Source organism: Mustela erminea, chromosome 8 (genome assembly GCF_009829155.1).
Source record: "Mustela erminea isolate mMusErm1 chromosome 8, mMusErm1.Pri, whole genome shotgun sequence".
In the NCBI taxonomy this organism is placed as follows: domain Eukaryota; kingdom Metazoa; phylum Chordata; class Mammalia; order Carnivora; family Mustelidae; genus Mustela; species Mustela erminea.
In genome coordinates, this window is record NC_045621.1 from 111,491,892 (window position 1) to 111,508,207 (window position 16,316).

General features: G+C 38.7%; 1 protein-coding gene across 2 annotated transcripts in view; it reads left to right on the plus strand.

Annotated features, from left to right (window-relative positions):
* The window catches only part of UGGT1 (UDP-glucose glycoprotein glucosyltransferase 1), a 130,519-nt gene that overhangs the window by 94,707 nt on the left and 19,496 nt on the right, over positions 1-16,316 (plus strand). For both annotated transcript variants that reach the window (XM_032354022.1, XM_032354023.1), the window contains 6 exons: positions 1,087-1,175; positions 1,735-1,839; positions 3,074-3,158; positions 3,797-3,979; positions 5,804-5,964; positions 6,978-7,092. In XM_032354022.1, the coding sequence (XP_032209913.1) occupies positions 1,087-1,175; positions 1,735-1,839; positions 3,074-3,158; positions 3,797-3,979; positions 5,804-5,964; positions 6,978-7,092 (738 nt within the window). The remainder of the gene's footprint in view (positions 1-1,086; positions 1,176-1,734; positions 1,840-3,073; positions 3,159-3,796; positions 3,980-5,803; positions 5,965-6,977; positions 7,093-16,316) is intronic.

A 16,316-nucleotide genomic window follows, 5' to 3' on the forward strand; every position in this document is an offset into this window, starting at 1 on the left:
TTTTACAATGTTTGTCAGTAATTATATCTCAGTAAAGCTGGTGGGAAGAAAAACCTGCTTAAGACTTTAATTCAGCTTTGGAATTTTAGTGTTTATTGAAATGCCTTTTTTTTTTTTTTTTTTTTTTTTTGAGAGAGAGAGAGAGAGCATGCCAGGGTGGGGGGCGGGGAGACTATGCGGCGGGAGAGAGAGAGAAAGAGAAAGAAGAGAATCCTAAGCAGGCTCCATGCCTAGCACAGAGACCAATGTGGGGCTCATTCTCACCATCCTAAAATCATGACCTGAGCCGAAATCAGGAGTCAGACACTTAGCCAGCTGAGCCACTAGGCGCCCCAGAATACTTTAAATGTAAGATGTCTTTGGTAAACATACATTTGTGGCTTTCTTCAGCCGAGAGATTGCACCTTTTGAGTAATCTCAGTGAGCAATAATAGTCTCATTTTACATAAAGTGTTTTCACAAGATACTATTTTGCTTACATAGCCATCATTAATATTACTATTGATGACTGTTCTCAGAAAATTGGGAAGGATGCCTGTGAAAATTCCAAGAACAATAATAATTGGTATCCCTATTTCATTTCTTTTCACTTCTCAGAATTTTGAAATTCTTAATGCCTTAAACACAAATAATAGGTATTATAGAATAAATAATCATTACACACAGTAGAATCTAAAGCAGCCCACACAGTTGAGCAGAAAACTGGTCTCTATGCTGGGGAGAAGATTCAACCTGTCTTTTTCCTGGGAAATCCTAAAAACAGGCTGTGAGCTAAAGTGACTGCCTGTCAGTGCTCATGTGGGCTGTACTCTACTTCTGGAAAACCAGCTCTCAGCTTGGTGGATTAGGTTTCTAGTTTTGCTTTGAGTATGTTTCCTACACAGTTGAATTTGAGGTTCTTTGACCATTTTTCAAAGTAAAAAAGTTATTATCTAATTAAGAGAGGTTGCTGTCTCATCACCTGCAGTTTTAATGTGGTATGTTGATGATCATTCTATTGAACTCGTCTAGACTCTGGGTTGGTTGTCATGCTTATTGGAGAATTCATTTCCTATTGTTGATAGCACTCCTCACATATGGTTGCAGGTTCAGAAGAAGGCAGATATGGTAAATGAAGACTTGCTGAGTGATGGAACTAATGAAAATGAATCTGGATTTTGGGACTCCTTCAAATGGTAAATTGGTACCATTAAAAAAATATATATATACATATATATATGTATATGTATCTTTTAAGGAAAAGGTGAGGTGTAAGCACCGTCTCTCCCTTCTTTTGAGTATAAGAATCCTATCTGGGCCTTTCAGAGTCTGCACTCTGCCACCACATCTTGCACTTTCTATTTTGAGTAGATGAGTGTTTTCCACTGACTAAGTGAAGGATGTTAACATCCCCTTGTGGGGAAGTTACTTCTTGACTCTCATTGGGTTGTGCCTGCCTTTTGGAGAGTTCAGTTTACTTCCCATTGAGCAGATCACATTCTGTGGAATCGCCTGTGTTCAGTCTATTTGTGAAGCTATGTGGTACCCCGTAGGCAGCATCCTCTTTACCCTGTGCTGGCTTGGTTGCCTTGTGCCCTCTTGGGGGTCCCAGAGGATGTTTCACTGGCTCCTCCTGCATTACCCCCTTGGGAAGGAATGGGAATGGGAAACACCATCTCTGTAGCTCTCCCCTTAAAGGGCTATGTATCTGTACCAGCATTTCAAGTGTTCTTGTTTTTATCTTTATTATTATAGGGGCTTTACGGGAGGACAGAAGACTGAGGAAGTGAAACAAGATAAAGATGACATAATTAATATTTTCTCCGTGGCATCTGGTCATCTCTATGAAAGATTTCTTCGGTTAGTTGTATTGATTATTTCAGTATATATGAATGAGTTTGTTTTAGTATTCTTACTTAGTTAATCTTTTATGGGATTCTGTCCATTATGCTTCTTTGTAATCTGAAGCACTCTGAGGATTTTGAATATATAATTGTATTTGTTTTGTTCTGTCAGTCTCATAAAGTCTGACTGTATCTTAAATGCATCTGTGAGGATATTACAAGGCTATAAACCTTTAATAGTGCTGCATGCACAATATAAATAGTGGTGTTTAATTGGCCAATGACTTAAGCAAGTCATTGCTTAAACCAGAAATTAGGAGGTCAGCACAGAGAATAGAAGTAGAATAGGGCCATGGACCTGCCTTCCAAAGACTCATAGTTTAGAGCGAGGAGTGATCTTGGTTCTCACAGAAGAATACCTTTGTTTATAGGGAGATTCAGAGGGTGAAGGAACTTGCCTGAGGTCACACAGTCAGGGTCAAGGAAAGGTCACAGCCTTAGGCTGGTTGAGGCAGTGCTTCCCAGGGAAAGGCTTGGCTATGAATATATACTCCTTTCCTTGAGAGTGCCTTTCTTAATGCCAGGGTTCATTTTACTTTTAATTTTCCATGACAAATCTAGTGTGGCAAATAATTAAACTGTCATTTTACTCAGGTCAGCCCTCCCATTTCCAAAAAATAACTGACCTAAAATAAAGTAGTTAATGTTAAATGTTGGTTATAATTCAATTTAATTAAATTCCTTGATTCAGTTTGTTTTTGTCTGTTTTCAAAGTAGGAAATCCTGATGCCATAGTCATTTGCTATATCCCCTGACCTCTCCCTGCTCTCCTCCCTGGCAGGGTCTTCAATTGAGGCTCTGGGGGGCAGTACAGCCACACACAGCTATTGTGGCTTACAGGTTTTCTTTTCAGAGTCCTGTAGTCATTTAACCACAACCTTCATTATTCATTTGTACCATAGTTAAGAAAGCAGTTCATGAAGGAGTTTATTAAAAGATGTAACATGATTAAAACGTTTGCCTTTATCAGGTATATTTTTATGGGTGAGAAATACTTTCTTTTCCATTCAATGATAACTTTGTATAATAAGTGTAGTTTTCCATTTCCATTACTAAGCGTCTCTCTTTGCCATCAATTTGCTCTGCTATGAAGAACATTTAGCAGTCTCGTGATTGACTCTACTTGATTTCTCTGAGATTAAAAAGCATTAGAAGATTCTTATTGATTATTGTTTGCTTTTGTTTGACAGTATAATGATGCTGTCAGTACTGAAGAATACCAAGACTCCTGTGAAATTCTGGTTCTTGAAGAATTATTTGTCTCCCACATTTAAGGTTTGTTCCTCAGGAGAAAGGAAAGGATTCTTATTAAGGAGATATGTATGGTATAATAGAGTTTTTACTGCTTCAGTCTTACTTGTATGATTTAAAAATTTTCCTTTTAATTAGGTTTCCCTTCCTCAGTTGTATATATATATTTTTGTTTATTTAGTTTAAGTAATCTGTACACCCAGTGTGGGGCTCAAACTGATGACCCCAAGATCAAGAGTCATGTGCTCTTCCAACTAAAACCCAGCCAGGAGCCCCTGCTTGCATATTTGTATGTTCATTCCAGACTGGATTATTTTGGAAGGATAGTTCTTATAAAACCAAACAAAATTTTGACCTGTTTGAAGCTTGGATAACATTAGAAGAAAATCTGTATCTTTTGTTTTGATAAAATACATTCTCTTCCTCTGAGCATGTATTTATAGTTTAATTAGAAAGTGTAGTGCAGGTTACTCTGTATTCTTTTATGTAGTGAGTCAGGGTTAGATTTCTGTATTAGACCACTGTTATGGTAAATGTATTTTACTTGTGCCATAATCATGATGGCTGACTTACAGAGTTGAATTTCTTCATCAAAGTAAATGGTTGTTAAAAAAAAAAAAAAAAGTAAATGGTTGTTTGTTGTTTCCTATGTCCCAAAATAGGAGTTCATACCTTATATGGCAAATGAATACAATTTCCAATATGAACTTGTTCAGTACAAATGGCCTCGGTGGCTTCATCAGCAGACTGAGAAGCAGCGCATCATCTGGGGTTACAAGATTCTCTTCTTGGATGTGCTCTTCCCATTGGTTGTTGACAAATTCCTGTTTGTAGATGCTGATCAGGTAAGCTCTTTTTTTTTTTTTTTAAAGATTTTATTTATTTTTTTGGCAGATAGAGATCAAAAGTAGGCAGAGAGGCAGGCAGAGGCGGGGCGGGGGGGGAAGCAGGCTCCCTGCTGAGCAGAGACCTGATTCGGGGCTCAATCCCAGGGGCTCAATCCCAGGACCCTGGGATCATGACCTGAGCTGAAGGCAGAGGCTTTAACCCAATGAGCGACCCAGGCGCCCCAAGTAAGCTCTTACAAGCCAGATTTAAACAGTTCATATTGGGGTGCCTGGGTGCCTCAGGACCTTTGCTCTCATCATGATCCCGGGATCCTGGGTTCAAGCCCTACATCAGCCTCCCTGCTCAGCAGGAGGCCTGGTTCTCCCTATCCCACTCCCCCTGCTTGTGTTCCCTCTCACTGTCTCTCTCTTTGTCAGATAAATAAATAAGATCTTAAAAAAATAAACAGTTCGTATTAAAGGCATTAGACTTCCTTCTCCTTTTTAATTTTCCTAGTTACAGAAAAATACATGTTTATGTTATATTATTAGAATATATGGAATATGCACACATATGAATATGAATATGCCCACGTGAATCATGGAACACTACATGAAAACTAATGATGTACTACATGGTGACTAATACAAAATTACTAATACAAAAGTAATAAAAAATAGAATATATGGAAAGTTATACCAACACGTGATTACTTTTTAAAATTTGCATTTGATGTATTTCTTTTCATCTTTTTTCTGTGCCTCTTTTACGCAGTTGCGTTTACATCATTTATGCAGTACATAATTACATACTTAATTCATTTAACATACAAACTAGAAACTAAAAGATTGAGGTTTAACAGTGCTTGCCATTATCTCCAGTTATTTACCCAAAAGCTAGGACTTACTGACATGGTTAAGAGGGAGGAAGCTCTAGTAGATAGATGCCTGGCTTTGATAATTTGGAACTCTTCAGATAGTCTTCTTCCTGTCAAGATTTGACTTAAAAGGAACATACTGTGGTTTTAGACCATACAAACTAAAAAAGTGTGAATATAGTTCTTTAACCTTCCCCCATCCCCTGAGCTGGCTGACACCTGAGGTAATCATCTGAATGGAAGTGATATGTCATATGTGCATGTGGCCACAGGCTTCATCCACCTCTTTGGAATTACCTGCCTTATAGGACTCACTGTATCACAACTGACGTGATCTAAAGCATGCTTTCTGGATTCTAATATAAGCATACTTACTCTTTGTTGAGTACTTGTGTGTCCGGCATCTTTTCACAGCTGTCCGTGTACTGATTCATGTAATCCTGTGAAGTATCCATTTTACACATGAGGAAACTCAGTCACAGAGAGGCTAAGTAGTGTAAATTTGTTTTATTTCTACCTTTTTGAATACTAGAATACTATGTGCCAAGCTCTAGACAAAGTGTCTTACATGTTAATGAAAGCAGTCAGTTAATCAGTGTAAGAATCTGGGTTCAGACTGGGTCTACAGCTGGAGACTGTGCCATTAACCTCAGAGCTGCCCTCTGCAATGTCTCAGTGAGGCATTCCGGATTTTAAGGAAACTGCTCTCAGCAGTTTAACAGATGACTTGTGGGTTGTCTGGGTGGCTCAGTTGGTTAAGTGTCTGACTTTTGATTTTGGCTCAGGTTATGATCTCAAGGTCGTGAGATGGAGCCCTGTGTCAGGCTCTGCACTGGGCATGAAGCCTATTTAAGATTCTCTCTCTTCCTCTAATCTATACCTCCCTCCCCTACTCCCTTCCTGCTCTCTCTCCCTCTAAAACAAACAAAGCAATACAAATGACTTGTGATTTTCTTTTCTTCAGATTGTACGAACGGATCTGAAAGAGTTAAGAGATTTCAATTTGGATGGTGCTCCTTATGGTTATACTCCTTTCTGTGATAGCCGAAAAGAAATGGATGGCTACAGGTTCTGGAAATCGGGGTACTGGGCTAGTCATTTGGCTGGGCGGAAGTATCATATCAGGTATTGAAAAAGGAATACTCTTAATGCTGTTTGATTTTCTTTTCTTAAAAAATTTATTTTGCATATTTGAAATTGTGAATAGGCAATAAATTAATATGGTTCAAAAATAAAAATTATAAATGATATGCCCAGATTATTACAAAAAATAATCTTCCCAGTCTTTTATGTCCTCTACCCAGTTCTCACTTCTACAACAGATAACCTCCTCTATTAATTTATGTCCTTCCAGAGTTTCTTGATTTCTTACATTAACAACCAAATTTCTTTTTATACACAAAATATGCCATCATGTTTACAATTTTGTGCTTGCTTTATTTAATTTCTCTAATAGATCTTAAATTAGTGTGTTGAGAGAGAGACCTTCCTTTTTACGTCTACATATTATTCCAGTATTTGTGTTACTTATGGTATTTTGTTGTGACATACTGCATTGCAGTGAATAATTAAATACATCATTTAGTATATTTCAGATATATCTGTGGGACAAATTTCTAGAAGTAGAATTCTTAAGATAGACTGTAACATTACATTATCTGCTCTGGGCTGAGTGTGGTTTGGAAGATCTGGAAGGTTGCAGCATTTACAGAGATAAATGTTAGGGTTTGGTGATTTCTTTATCATTAGTTAAATGTTCTTGGTCCAGAAGATCTGTGGCACTGGGTTTTTTTTCCCTGTGATGTTTAAGACATCATCAGGATATCTTTGACTGATAGTTAGCTTTTATTACCTAATCTGCTGACATTTGGTAGAAGTATTCTCTTGTCAGAGATTTAAGGTAGCTAAATAAGGAAGGCAGTTGAATAAGGAAGAGAGACAAAGTGAGCTTGGTGGAAGAATATGGGTTTTGCATGAGCCATCTTTGAAGGAGCACATACTGACCATGAGCTCCACTGTAATGCCACTGCTTACTTTTTCAAAGAGAGGGCAGGATATTTATCTGGTGACCATTATTCAGTGAGGTTACTTTTTCTGCTACAATCCATGGTTACAACAAGTATTTCTTTTCTATCCAGTGCACTGTATGTTGTGGATCTGAAGAAGTTTAGGAAAATAGCTGCTGGTGACAGACTCAGGGGACAGTACCAAGGTCTGAGTCAGGATCCTAACAGCCTTTCAAATCTTGATCAGGTAAGTGGCTATTTTTTTTGGTTAACACTTTCAGTGATGGGTATGCAATATTGTGTCAGGAATTGGATTATTACTTTCCTCTCACTTCTTTCTTCCATTGGGACAGTGTTTTGTTTCTTCATGGAAGGGAATTGTGCAGTGTTTGTGTGTGTGTGTGTGACATTTTAATCTATCCTCAAGAGGAGACATAGTAGTGAAAAATGATGTTAGTTTGGAAGGGAGATGGAGGGAGGATGCTGCCTCTTCAAACCATTACCATATCTTTTAATTTTGCACCCAAGATATCTTGATAAGTTTGTTTCTCTGTCTGCTAGGAGCGATTTGTTTCTCTTTAGGAACTAATTAGCAAAGATTCACAGTAGATATCTCCCAATCGCCCTCCCCCACCTTTTTTTTAAAAAGATTTTTATTTATTTATTTGTCAGAGAGAGAGTGTGAGTGCACAAGCAGGAGGGGTGGCAGGCAGAGGGAATGAGAAGCACACTCTCCACTGAGGATGGAGCCTGATAGAGGACTCAAACCTAGGACTTTGGGATCATGACCTGAGCTGAAGGCAGATGCTTAACCGACTGAGTGACCCAGGCATCCCTCCCTTTTTTTTCTGTCAGAAGCCATGGCGTTTTTTAAGAAGTTTAGCCAAGTCAATTTATTTTTTTTTTAATTTTTTATTTTTTTTAATTTTTTATAAACATATGTTTTTATCCCCAGGGGTACAGGTCTGTGAATCACCAGGTTTACACACTTCACAGCACTCACCAAAGTACATACCCTCCCCAATGTCCATAATCCCACCCCCTTCTCCCAAACCCCCTCCCCCCAGCAACCCTCAGTTTGTTTTGTGAGATTAAGAGTCACTTATGGTTTGTCTCCCTCCCAATCCCATCTTGTTTCATTGATTCTTCTCCTACCCACTTAAGCCCCCATGTTGCATCACCACTTCCTCATATCAGGGAGATCATATGATAGTTGTCTTTCTCTGCTTGACTTATTTCGCTAAGCATGATACGCTCTAGTTCCATCCATATTGTCGCAAATGGCAAGATTTCATTTCTTTTGATGGCTGCATAGTATTCCATTGTGTATATATACCACATCTTCTTGATCCATTCATCTGTTGATGGACATCTAGGTTCTTTCCATAGTTTGGCTATTGTGGACATTGCTGCTATAAACATTCGGGTGCATGTGCCCCTTTGGATCACTACGTTTGTATCTTTAGGGTAAATACCCAGTAGTGCAATTGCTGGGTTATAGGGCAGTTCTATTTTCAACATTTTGAGGAACCTCCATGCTGTTTTCCAGAGTGGCTGCACCAGCTTGCATTCCCACCAACAGTGTAGGAGGGTTTCCCTTTCTCCGCACCCTCGCCAGCATCTGTCATTTCCTGACTTGTTTATTTTAGCCATTCTGACTGGTGTGATGTGATATCTCATTGTGGTTTTGATTGTATTTCCCTGATGCCGAGTGATATGGAGCACTTTTTCATGTGTCTGTTGGCCATCTGGATGTCTTCTTTGCAGAAATGTCTGTTCATGTCCTCTGCCCATTTCTTGATTGGATTATTTGTTCTTTGTGTGTTGAGTTTGCTAAGTTCTTTATAGATTCTGGACACTAGTCCTTTATCTGATATGTCGTTTGCAAATATCTTCTCCCATTCTGTCAGTTGTCTTTTGATATTGTTAACTGTTTCCTTTGCTGTGCAAAAGCTTTTGATCTTGATGAAATCCCAATAGTTCATTTTTGCCCTTGCTTCCCTTGCCTTTGGCGTTGTTCCTAGAAAGATGTTGCTGTGGCTGAGGTCGAAGAGGTTGCTGCCTGTGTTCTCCTCAAGGATTTTGATAGATTCCTTTCGCACATAGAGGTCCTTCATCCATTTTGAGGCTATTTTTGTGTGTGGTGTAAGGAAATGGTCCAGTTTCATTTTTCTGCATGTGGCTGTCCAATTTTCCCAGCACCATTTATTGAAGAGGCTGTCTTTTTTCCATTGGACATTCTTTCCTGCTTTGTCGAAGATTAGTTGACCGTAGAGTTGAGGGTCTATTTCTGGGCTCTCTATTCTGTTCCATTGATCTATGTGTCTGTTTTTGTGCCAGTACCATGCTGTCTTGATGATGACAGCTTTGTAGTAGAGCTTGAAGTCCGGGATTGTGATGCCACCAACGTTGGCTTTCTTTTTCAATATCCCTTTGGCTATTCGAGGTCTTTTCTGGTTCCATATAAATTTTAGAATTATTTGTTCCATTTCTTTGAAAAAGATGGATGGTACTTTGATAGGAATTGCATTAAATGTGTAGATTGCTTTAGGTATCATAGACATTTTCACAATATTTATTCTTCCAATCCAGGAGCATGGAACATTTTTCCATTTCTTTGTGTCTTCCTCAATTTCTTTCATGAGTACTTTATAGTTTTCTGAGTATAGATTCTGTGCCTCTTTGGTTAGGTTTATTCCTAGGTATCTTATGGTTTTGGGTGCAATTGTAAATGGGATGGACTCCTTAATTTCTCTTTCTTCTGTCTTGCTGTTGGTGTAGAGAAATGCAACTGATTTCTGTGCATTGATTTTATATCCTGACACTTTACTGAATTCCTGTACAAGTTCTAGCAGTTTTGGAGTGGAGTCTTTTGGGTTTTCCACATATAGTATCATATCATCTGCGAAGAGTGATAATTTGACTTCTTCTTTGCCGATTTGGATGCCTTTAATTTCCTTTTGTTGTCTGATTGCTGAGGCTAGGACCTCTAGTACTATGTTGAATAGCAGTGGTGATAATGGACATCCCTGCCGTGTTCCTGACCTTAGCGGAAAAGCTTTCAGTTTTTCTCCTTTGAGAATGATATTTGCGGTGGGTTTTTCATAGATGGCTTTGATGATATTGAGGTATGTGCCCTCTATCCCTACACTTTGAAGAGTTTTGATCAGGAAGGGATGCTGTACTTTGTCAAATGCTTTTTCAGCATCTATTGAGAGTATCATATGGTTCTTGTTCTTTCTTTTATTGATGTGTTGTATCACATTGACTGATTTGCGGATGTTGAACCAACCTTGCAGCCCTGGAATAAATCCCACTTGGTCGTGGTGAATAATCTTTTTAATGTACTGTTGAATCCTATTGGCTCGTATTTTGTTGAGTATTTTCGGATCTGTGTTCATCAAGGATATTGGTCTATAGCTCTCTTTTTTGATGGGATCCTTGTCTGGTTTTGGGATCAAGGTGATGCTGGCCTCATAAAATGAGTTTGGTAGTTTTCCTTCCATTTCTATTTTTTGGAACAGTTTCAGGAGAATAGGAATTAGTTCTTCTTTAAATGTTTGGTAGAATTCCCCCGGGAAGCCGTCTGGCCCTGGGCTTTTGTTTGTTTGGAGATTTTTAATGACTGTTTCAATCTCCTTCCTGGTTATGGGTCTGTTCAGGCTTTCTATTTCTTCCTGGTTCAGTTGTGGTAGTTTATATGTTTCTAGGAATGCATCTATTTCTTCCAGATTGTCAAATTTATTGGCGTAGAGTTGCTCATAATATGTTCTTATAATAGTTTGTATTTCTTTGGTGTTAGTTGTGATCTCTTCTCTTTCATTCATGATTTTATTTATTTGGGTCCTTTCTCTTTTCTTTTTGATAAGTCGGGCCAGGGGTTTATCAATTTTATTAATTCTTTCAAAGAACCAGCTCCTAGTTTCATTGATTTGTTCTATTGTTTTTTGGTTTCTATTTCATTGATTTCTGCTCCGATCTTTATGATTTCTCTTCTCCTGCTGGGCTTAGGGTTTCTTTCTTGTTCTTTCTCCAGCTCCTTTAGGTGTAGGGTTAGGTTGTGTACCTGAGACCTTTCTTGTTTCTTGAGAAAGGCTTGAACCGCTATATATTTTCCTCTCAGGACTGCCTTTGTTGTGTCCCACAGATTTTGAACCGTTGTATTTTCATTATCATTTGTTTCCATGATTTTTTTCAATTCTTCTTTAATTTCCCGGTTGACCCATTCATTCTTTAGAAGGATGCTGTTTAGTCTCCATGTATTTGGGTTCTTTCCAAACTTCCTTTTGTGGTTGAGTTCTAGCTTTAGAGCATTGTGTTCTGAAAATATGCAGGGAATGATCCCAATCTTTTGATACCGGTTGAGTCCTGATTTAGGACCGAGGATGTGATCTATTCTGGAGAATGTTCCATGTGCACTAGAGAAGAATGTGTATTCTGTTGCTTTGGGATGAAATGTTCTGAATATATCTGTGATGTCCATCTGGTCCAGTGTGTCGTTTAAGGCCTTTATTTCCTTGCTGATCTTTTGCTTGGATGATCTGTCCATTTCAGTGAGGGGAGTGTTAAAGTCCCCTACTATTATTGTATTATTGTTGATGTGTTTCTTTGATTTTGTTATTAATTGGTTTATATAGTTGGCTGCTCCCACGTTGGGGGCATAGATATTTAAAATTGTTAGATCTTCTTGTCGGACAGACCCTTTGAGTATGATATAGTGTCCTTCCTCATTTCTTATTATAGTCTTTGGCTTAAAATCTAATTGATCTGATATAAGGATTGCCACTCCTGCTTTCTTCTGATGTCCATTAGCATGGTAAATTCTTTTCCACCCCCTCACTTTAAATCTGGAGGTGTCTTCGGGCTTAAAATGAGTTTCTTGGAGGCAACATATAGATGGGTTTTGTTTTTTTATCCATTCTGATAGCCTGTGTCTTTTGACAGGGGCATTTAGCCCATTAACATTCAGGGTAACTATTGAGAGATATGAATTTAGTGCCATTGTATTGCCTGTAAGGTGACTGTTACTGTATATGGTCTCTGTTCCTTTCTGATCTACCACTTGTAGGCTCTCTCTTTGCTTAGAGGACCCCTTTCAATATTTCCTGTAGAGCTGGTTTGGTGTTTGCAAATTCTTTCAGTTTTTGTTTGTCCTGGAAGCTTTTAATCTCTCCTTCTATTTTCAATGATAGCCTGGCTGGATATAGTATTCTTGGCTGCATGTTTTTCTCGTTTAGTGCTCTGAAAATATCATGCCAGCTCTTTCTGGCCTGCCAGGTCTCTGTGGATAAGTCAGCTGCCAATCTAATATTTTTACCATTGTATGTTACAGACTTCTTTTCCTGGGCTGCTTTCAGGATTTTCTCTTTGTCACTGAGACTTGTAAATTTTACTATTAGGTGACGGGGTGTGGGCCTATTCTTATTGATTTTGAGGGGCGTTCTCTGAACCTCCTGAATTTTGATGCTCGTTCCCTTTGCCATATTGGGGAAATTCTCCCCAATAATTCTCTCCAGTATACCTTCTGCTCCCCTCTCTTTCTTCTTCTTCTGGAATCCCAATTATTCTAATGTTGTTTTGTCTTATGGTGTCACTTATCGCTCGAATTCTCCCCTCGTGGTCCAGTAGCTGTTTGTCCCTCTTTTGCTCAGCTTCTTTATTCTCTGTCATTTGGTTTTCTATATCACTAATTCTTTCTTCTGCCTCACTTATCCTAGCAGTGAGAGCCTCCATTTTTGATTGCACCTCATTAATAGCTTTTTTGATTTCAACTTGGTTAGATTTTAGTTCTTTTATTTCTCCAGAAAGGGCTTTTATATCTCCCGAGAGGGTTTCTCTAATATCTTCCATGCCTTTTTCGAGCCCGGCTAGAACCTTGAGAATTGTCATTCTGAACTCTAGATCTGACATATTACCAATGTCTGTATTGATTAGGTCCCTAGCCTTCGGTACTGCCTCTTGTTCTTTTTTTTGTGTTGAATTTTTCCTTCTTGTCATTTTGTCCAGATAAGAGTATATGAAGGAGCAAGTAAAATACTAAAAGGGTGGCAACAACCCCAGGAAAATATGCTTTAACCAAATTAGAAGAGATCCCAAATCGTGAGGGGGGAGAAAGGGAATAAAAGAGGTTCAAAAGGAGAAAAAAAAAAAAAAGAAAAGAAAAAAGAAAAAAATAATAAAGAAAAGAATTAAAAAAAACAAATAAGAAAAATATAAAAAAGAAAAAATATATATATTAGATAAACTGTTAAAAAACGTTAAAAAAGAAAAAGGTAAAAGTTAAAAAAAAAATTTTACCAGAAGGCGAGAAAAAAAACAAAAAATTAAAAAGCATAAAATTAAATTAACTGCAAGACTAAAAAAAATCACAGGGAAAAAGCCATGAGTTCAGTGCTTTGCTTTCTCCTCCTCTGGAATTCTGCTGCTCTCCTTGGTATTGAAACCGCACTCCTTGGTTGGTGAACTTGGTCTCAGCTGGATTTCTTGATGATCTTCTGGGGGAGGGGCCTGTTGTAGTGATTCTCAAGTGTCTTTGCCCCATGCGGAATTGCACCGCCCTTACCAGGGGCCGGGGTGAGTAATCCGCTCGGGTTTGCTTTCAGGAGATTTTGTTCCCTGAGTGCTTTCCGTAGAGTTCCGGAGGACGGGGAATACAAATGGCGGCCTCCTGGTCTCCGGCCTGGAGGAGCCGAGAGCCCAGGGCCCCACTCCTCAGTGCGCCCTCAGAGAACAGCGCCCAGTTACTCCCGTCTGCCTGACCTCCGGCCGCGCTCCGAGCTCACCGAGCCTGCGACCGGTTCAAGGTAACACCGAGCTGTGAGCTTACTGTCGGCTCTGTCTCTGTAGCCAGCTTTCCCGTTCCAATACCCGCAAGCTCTGCGACACTCAGACACCCCCGATCCTTCTGTGACCCTGCGGGACCTGAGGCCACGCTGACCCCGCGTGGGCTTCGCCCCGGTTTAGCCTCTGGAGCGATGTCCCTCAGCGGAACAGACTTTTAAAAGTTCTGATTTTGTGCTCCGTTGCTCCACCGCTTGCCGGGAGCCGGCCCCTCCCCCCGGGGTCTATCTTCCTGTCGTTTTGGATTCACTTCTCCGCCGGTCCTACCTTTCAGAAAGTGGTTGTTTTTCTGTTTCCAGAATTGCTGTTCTTCTTCTCTTCGATCTGCCGATGGATTTTCAGGTGTTTGCAATCTTTAGATAAGCTATCTAGCTGATCTCTGGCTAGCTGAAGTAGTCTCAGCCTGCTACTTCTCTGCCATCTTGACTCCTCCCCCTAGCCAAGTCAATTTATTAATGCTAAATATTTTTTAGAGGTGAGATTATAGTTTGTTTTAGATTAGATATGTAGTTTGACATATTTTTTTTTGCTTAAGTATGCCTTAAAAATTTTTTTTAAAATTTTATTTATTTATTTGACAGCGAGAGAATACAAGCAGGGGGAGTAGCAGACAGAAGGAGAGGGAGAAGCAGACACCCCACACAGCAGGTGAAGCCTGATGTGGGATTTGATCCCAGGACCCTGGGACCATGACCTGAGCCGAAGGCAGTCACTTAACCAATTGAGCCACCCAGGTGCCCCTGCCTTCGATGTTTTAAAACTGTTACTGTGATATATAACACCCATAAAGGAAAGCATACAAAACAAAAGTATACCAATATATACATATTCATATGCATCAATGAATTACCACAAAGCAAATGCCCGTACACCACCATCTAGTTCCAAGAAATAGAACATTACTAGCATCCCAGCAGCCATCTTTCTTCTCTAACAGAAGTATCCTGTATTCTAACTTTGGTGGTAATCATCTCATTGCTTTTCTTTATAGAATTACTACTGTAACATGTATTCTTAAATACTGTAGTTTAGTTTTGCCTGTTTTTTTTTTTTCTCCCTACCTCAGTTGTATCTTAAAAACTGTACTCTTGTGTCTAATTTTTTTCGCTCAACATTATGTTTGTGCAGTCCATCCATTTTGTTGTGTGTAGTGAAACTTTTATATTTGGGTTGTTTTCCATGGATAATGGTGCTGTGATCATTCATGCAACTGTCTTGATGCATGTGTACAAGTATTTCAGTTGTGTATACAACTACTTGTGGAATTATCAAGTCATCAGATTTGTATATTTATCTTTATTAGATTTTCAAACAGTTTTCCAAAGTAGTTCTAATTTATACTCCCACCAGCCATGTAAGAGTTCCTGTTGCTCTCTGTTTTGACTAGTACTTATTGTCAGTCTGTTAATTTGGTGTACATGAACTACCCATCCTATGTGGCTTTCATTTAGAGAGTTACTACATTTACATTTTATTTTATATTTTTTATATATTTTATTTATTTTTCAGAGAGAGAGCACAAGCAGAGGGAACAGCAGGCAGAGGGAGAAGCAGGCTCTCCACTGAGCAGAGAGTCTGATGAGGGACTCAATCCTATGACTCTGGGATCATGACCTGAGCCTAAAGCAGACATTTAACTGACTGAGCCACCCAAGTGTCCCTACAGTTTATATAATTATTAATGAAGTAGGATTTTCAACTGCATTTGTTTTCCCTACTATATATTTTTGAGTTATTTTCTCAGTGGTTGTCCTGATGATTATCATTAAAACACTCTAACTTATTATAGTTTGGTTTGGGTTTACTAAGAACTTAATTTCAGAAGCATACAAAAACTTTTTTCCTATATAGCTGTGTTCTCCTTCCTCCCATACTTTTACTATAATACAGTTTGTATGATACATTGTATATGCACTGTATAATACATTATATACCCAGCAACACAGATTTATAATTACTGCTGTTTGTAATTGTTTTCAAACCAGGGGAAAAAGGTGTTCTAAATAAGAAATACACTGATATTATCTTATATATTTACCTACATACCTTTACTGGTGCTTTTTATTTTTTCATGTAGATTTGAGTTCTGTCTAATGTCCTTTTCATTTCAGTCATTGGAGTCCCTTTAGTATTTCTTAATAGGATGGCTCTGGAGTAGACTCTTGGGAAATGTGTAATTTTCTCCTTTGGTGGTTTTTGTTGGGTAGTTTTGCTGGATATAAAATTCTTGCTTGATATTTTTTTTTCCTTCTCATATTTTTATTTGATTATGTTGTCCCATAGACTGTTAGCCTCCATGTTTTGTGATGAGAAATGAGCTGTTAATCTTGAGAATCCCTTACCTGACAAGTACTATCTCCAGTCTTTTCTTTTGATACTTTGGTTATGAGGTAGCTAGGTTGGGTCTCTTTTGAATTAATCCTACTTGGAGTTCATTGAACTTCTTGAATGTGTAGATTTATGGTTTTCACCAGATTTGGGAAGTTTTATTTCTTTAAGTATTATTCTTGCCTCTTTTTCTCTCTTCTTCGGACTCCCGTTGAATGTGTTCATATATTTGATGGTTTCCCAGAGTTCTCTGAACTCTTTTTATTTTTCTTCATTCTTCTTTCTGCTCTTGGAAAATCTTAA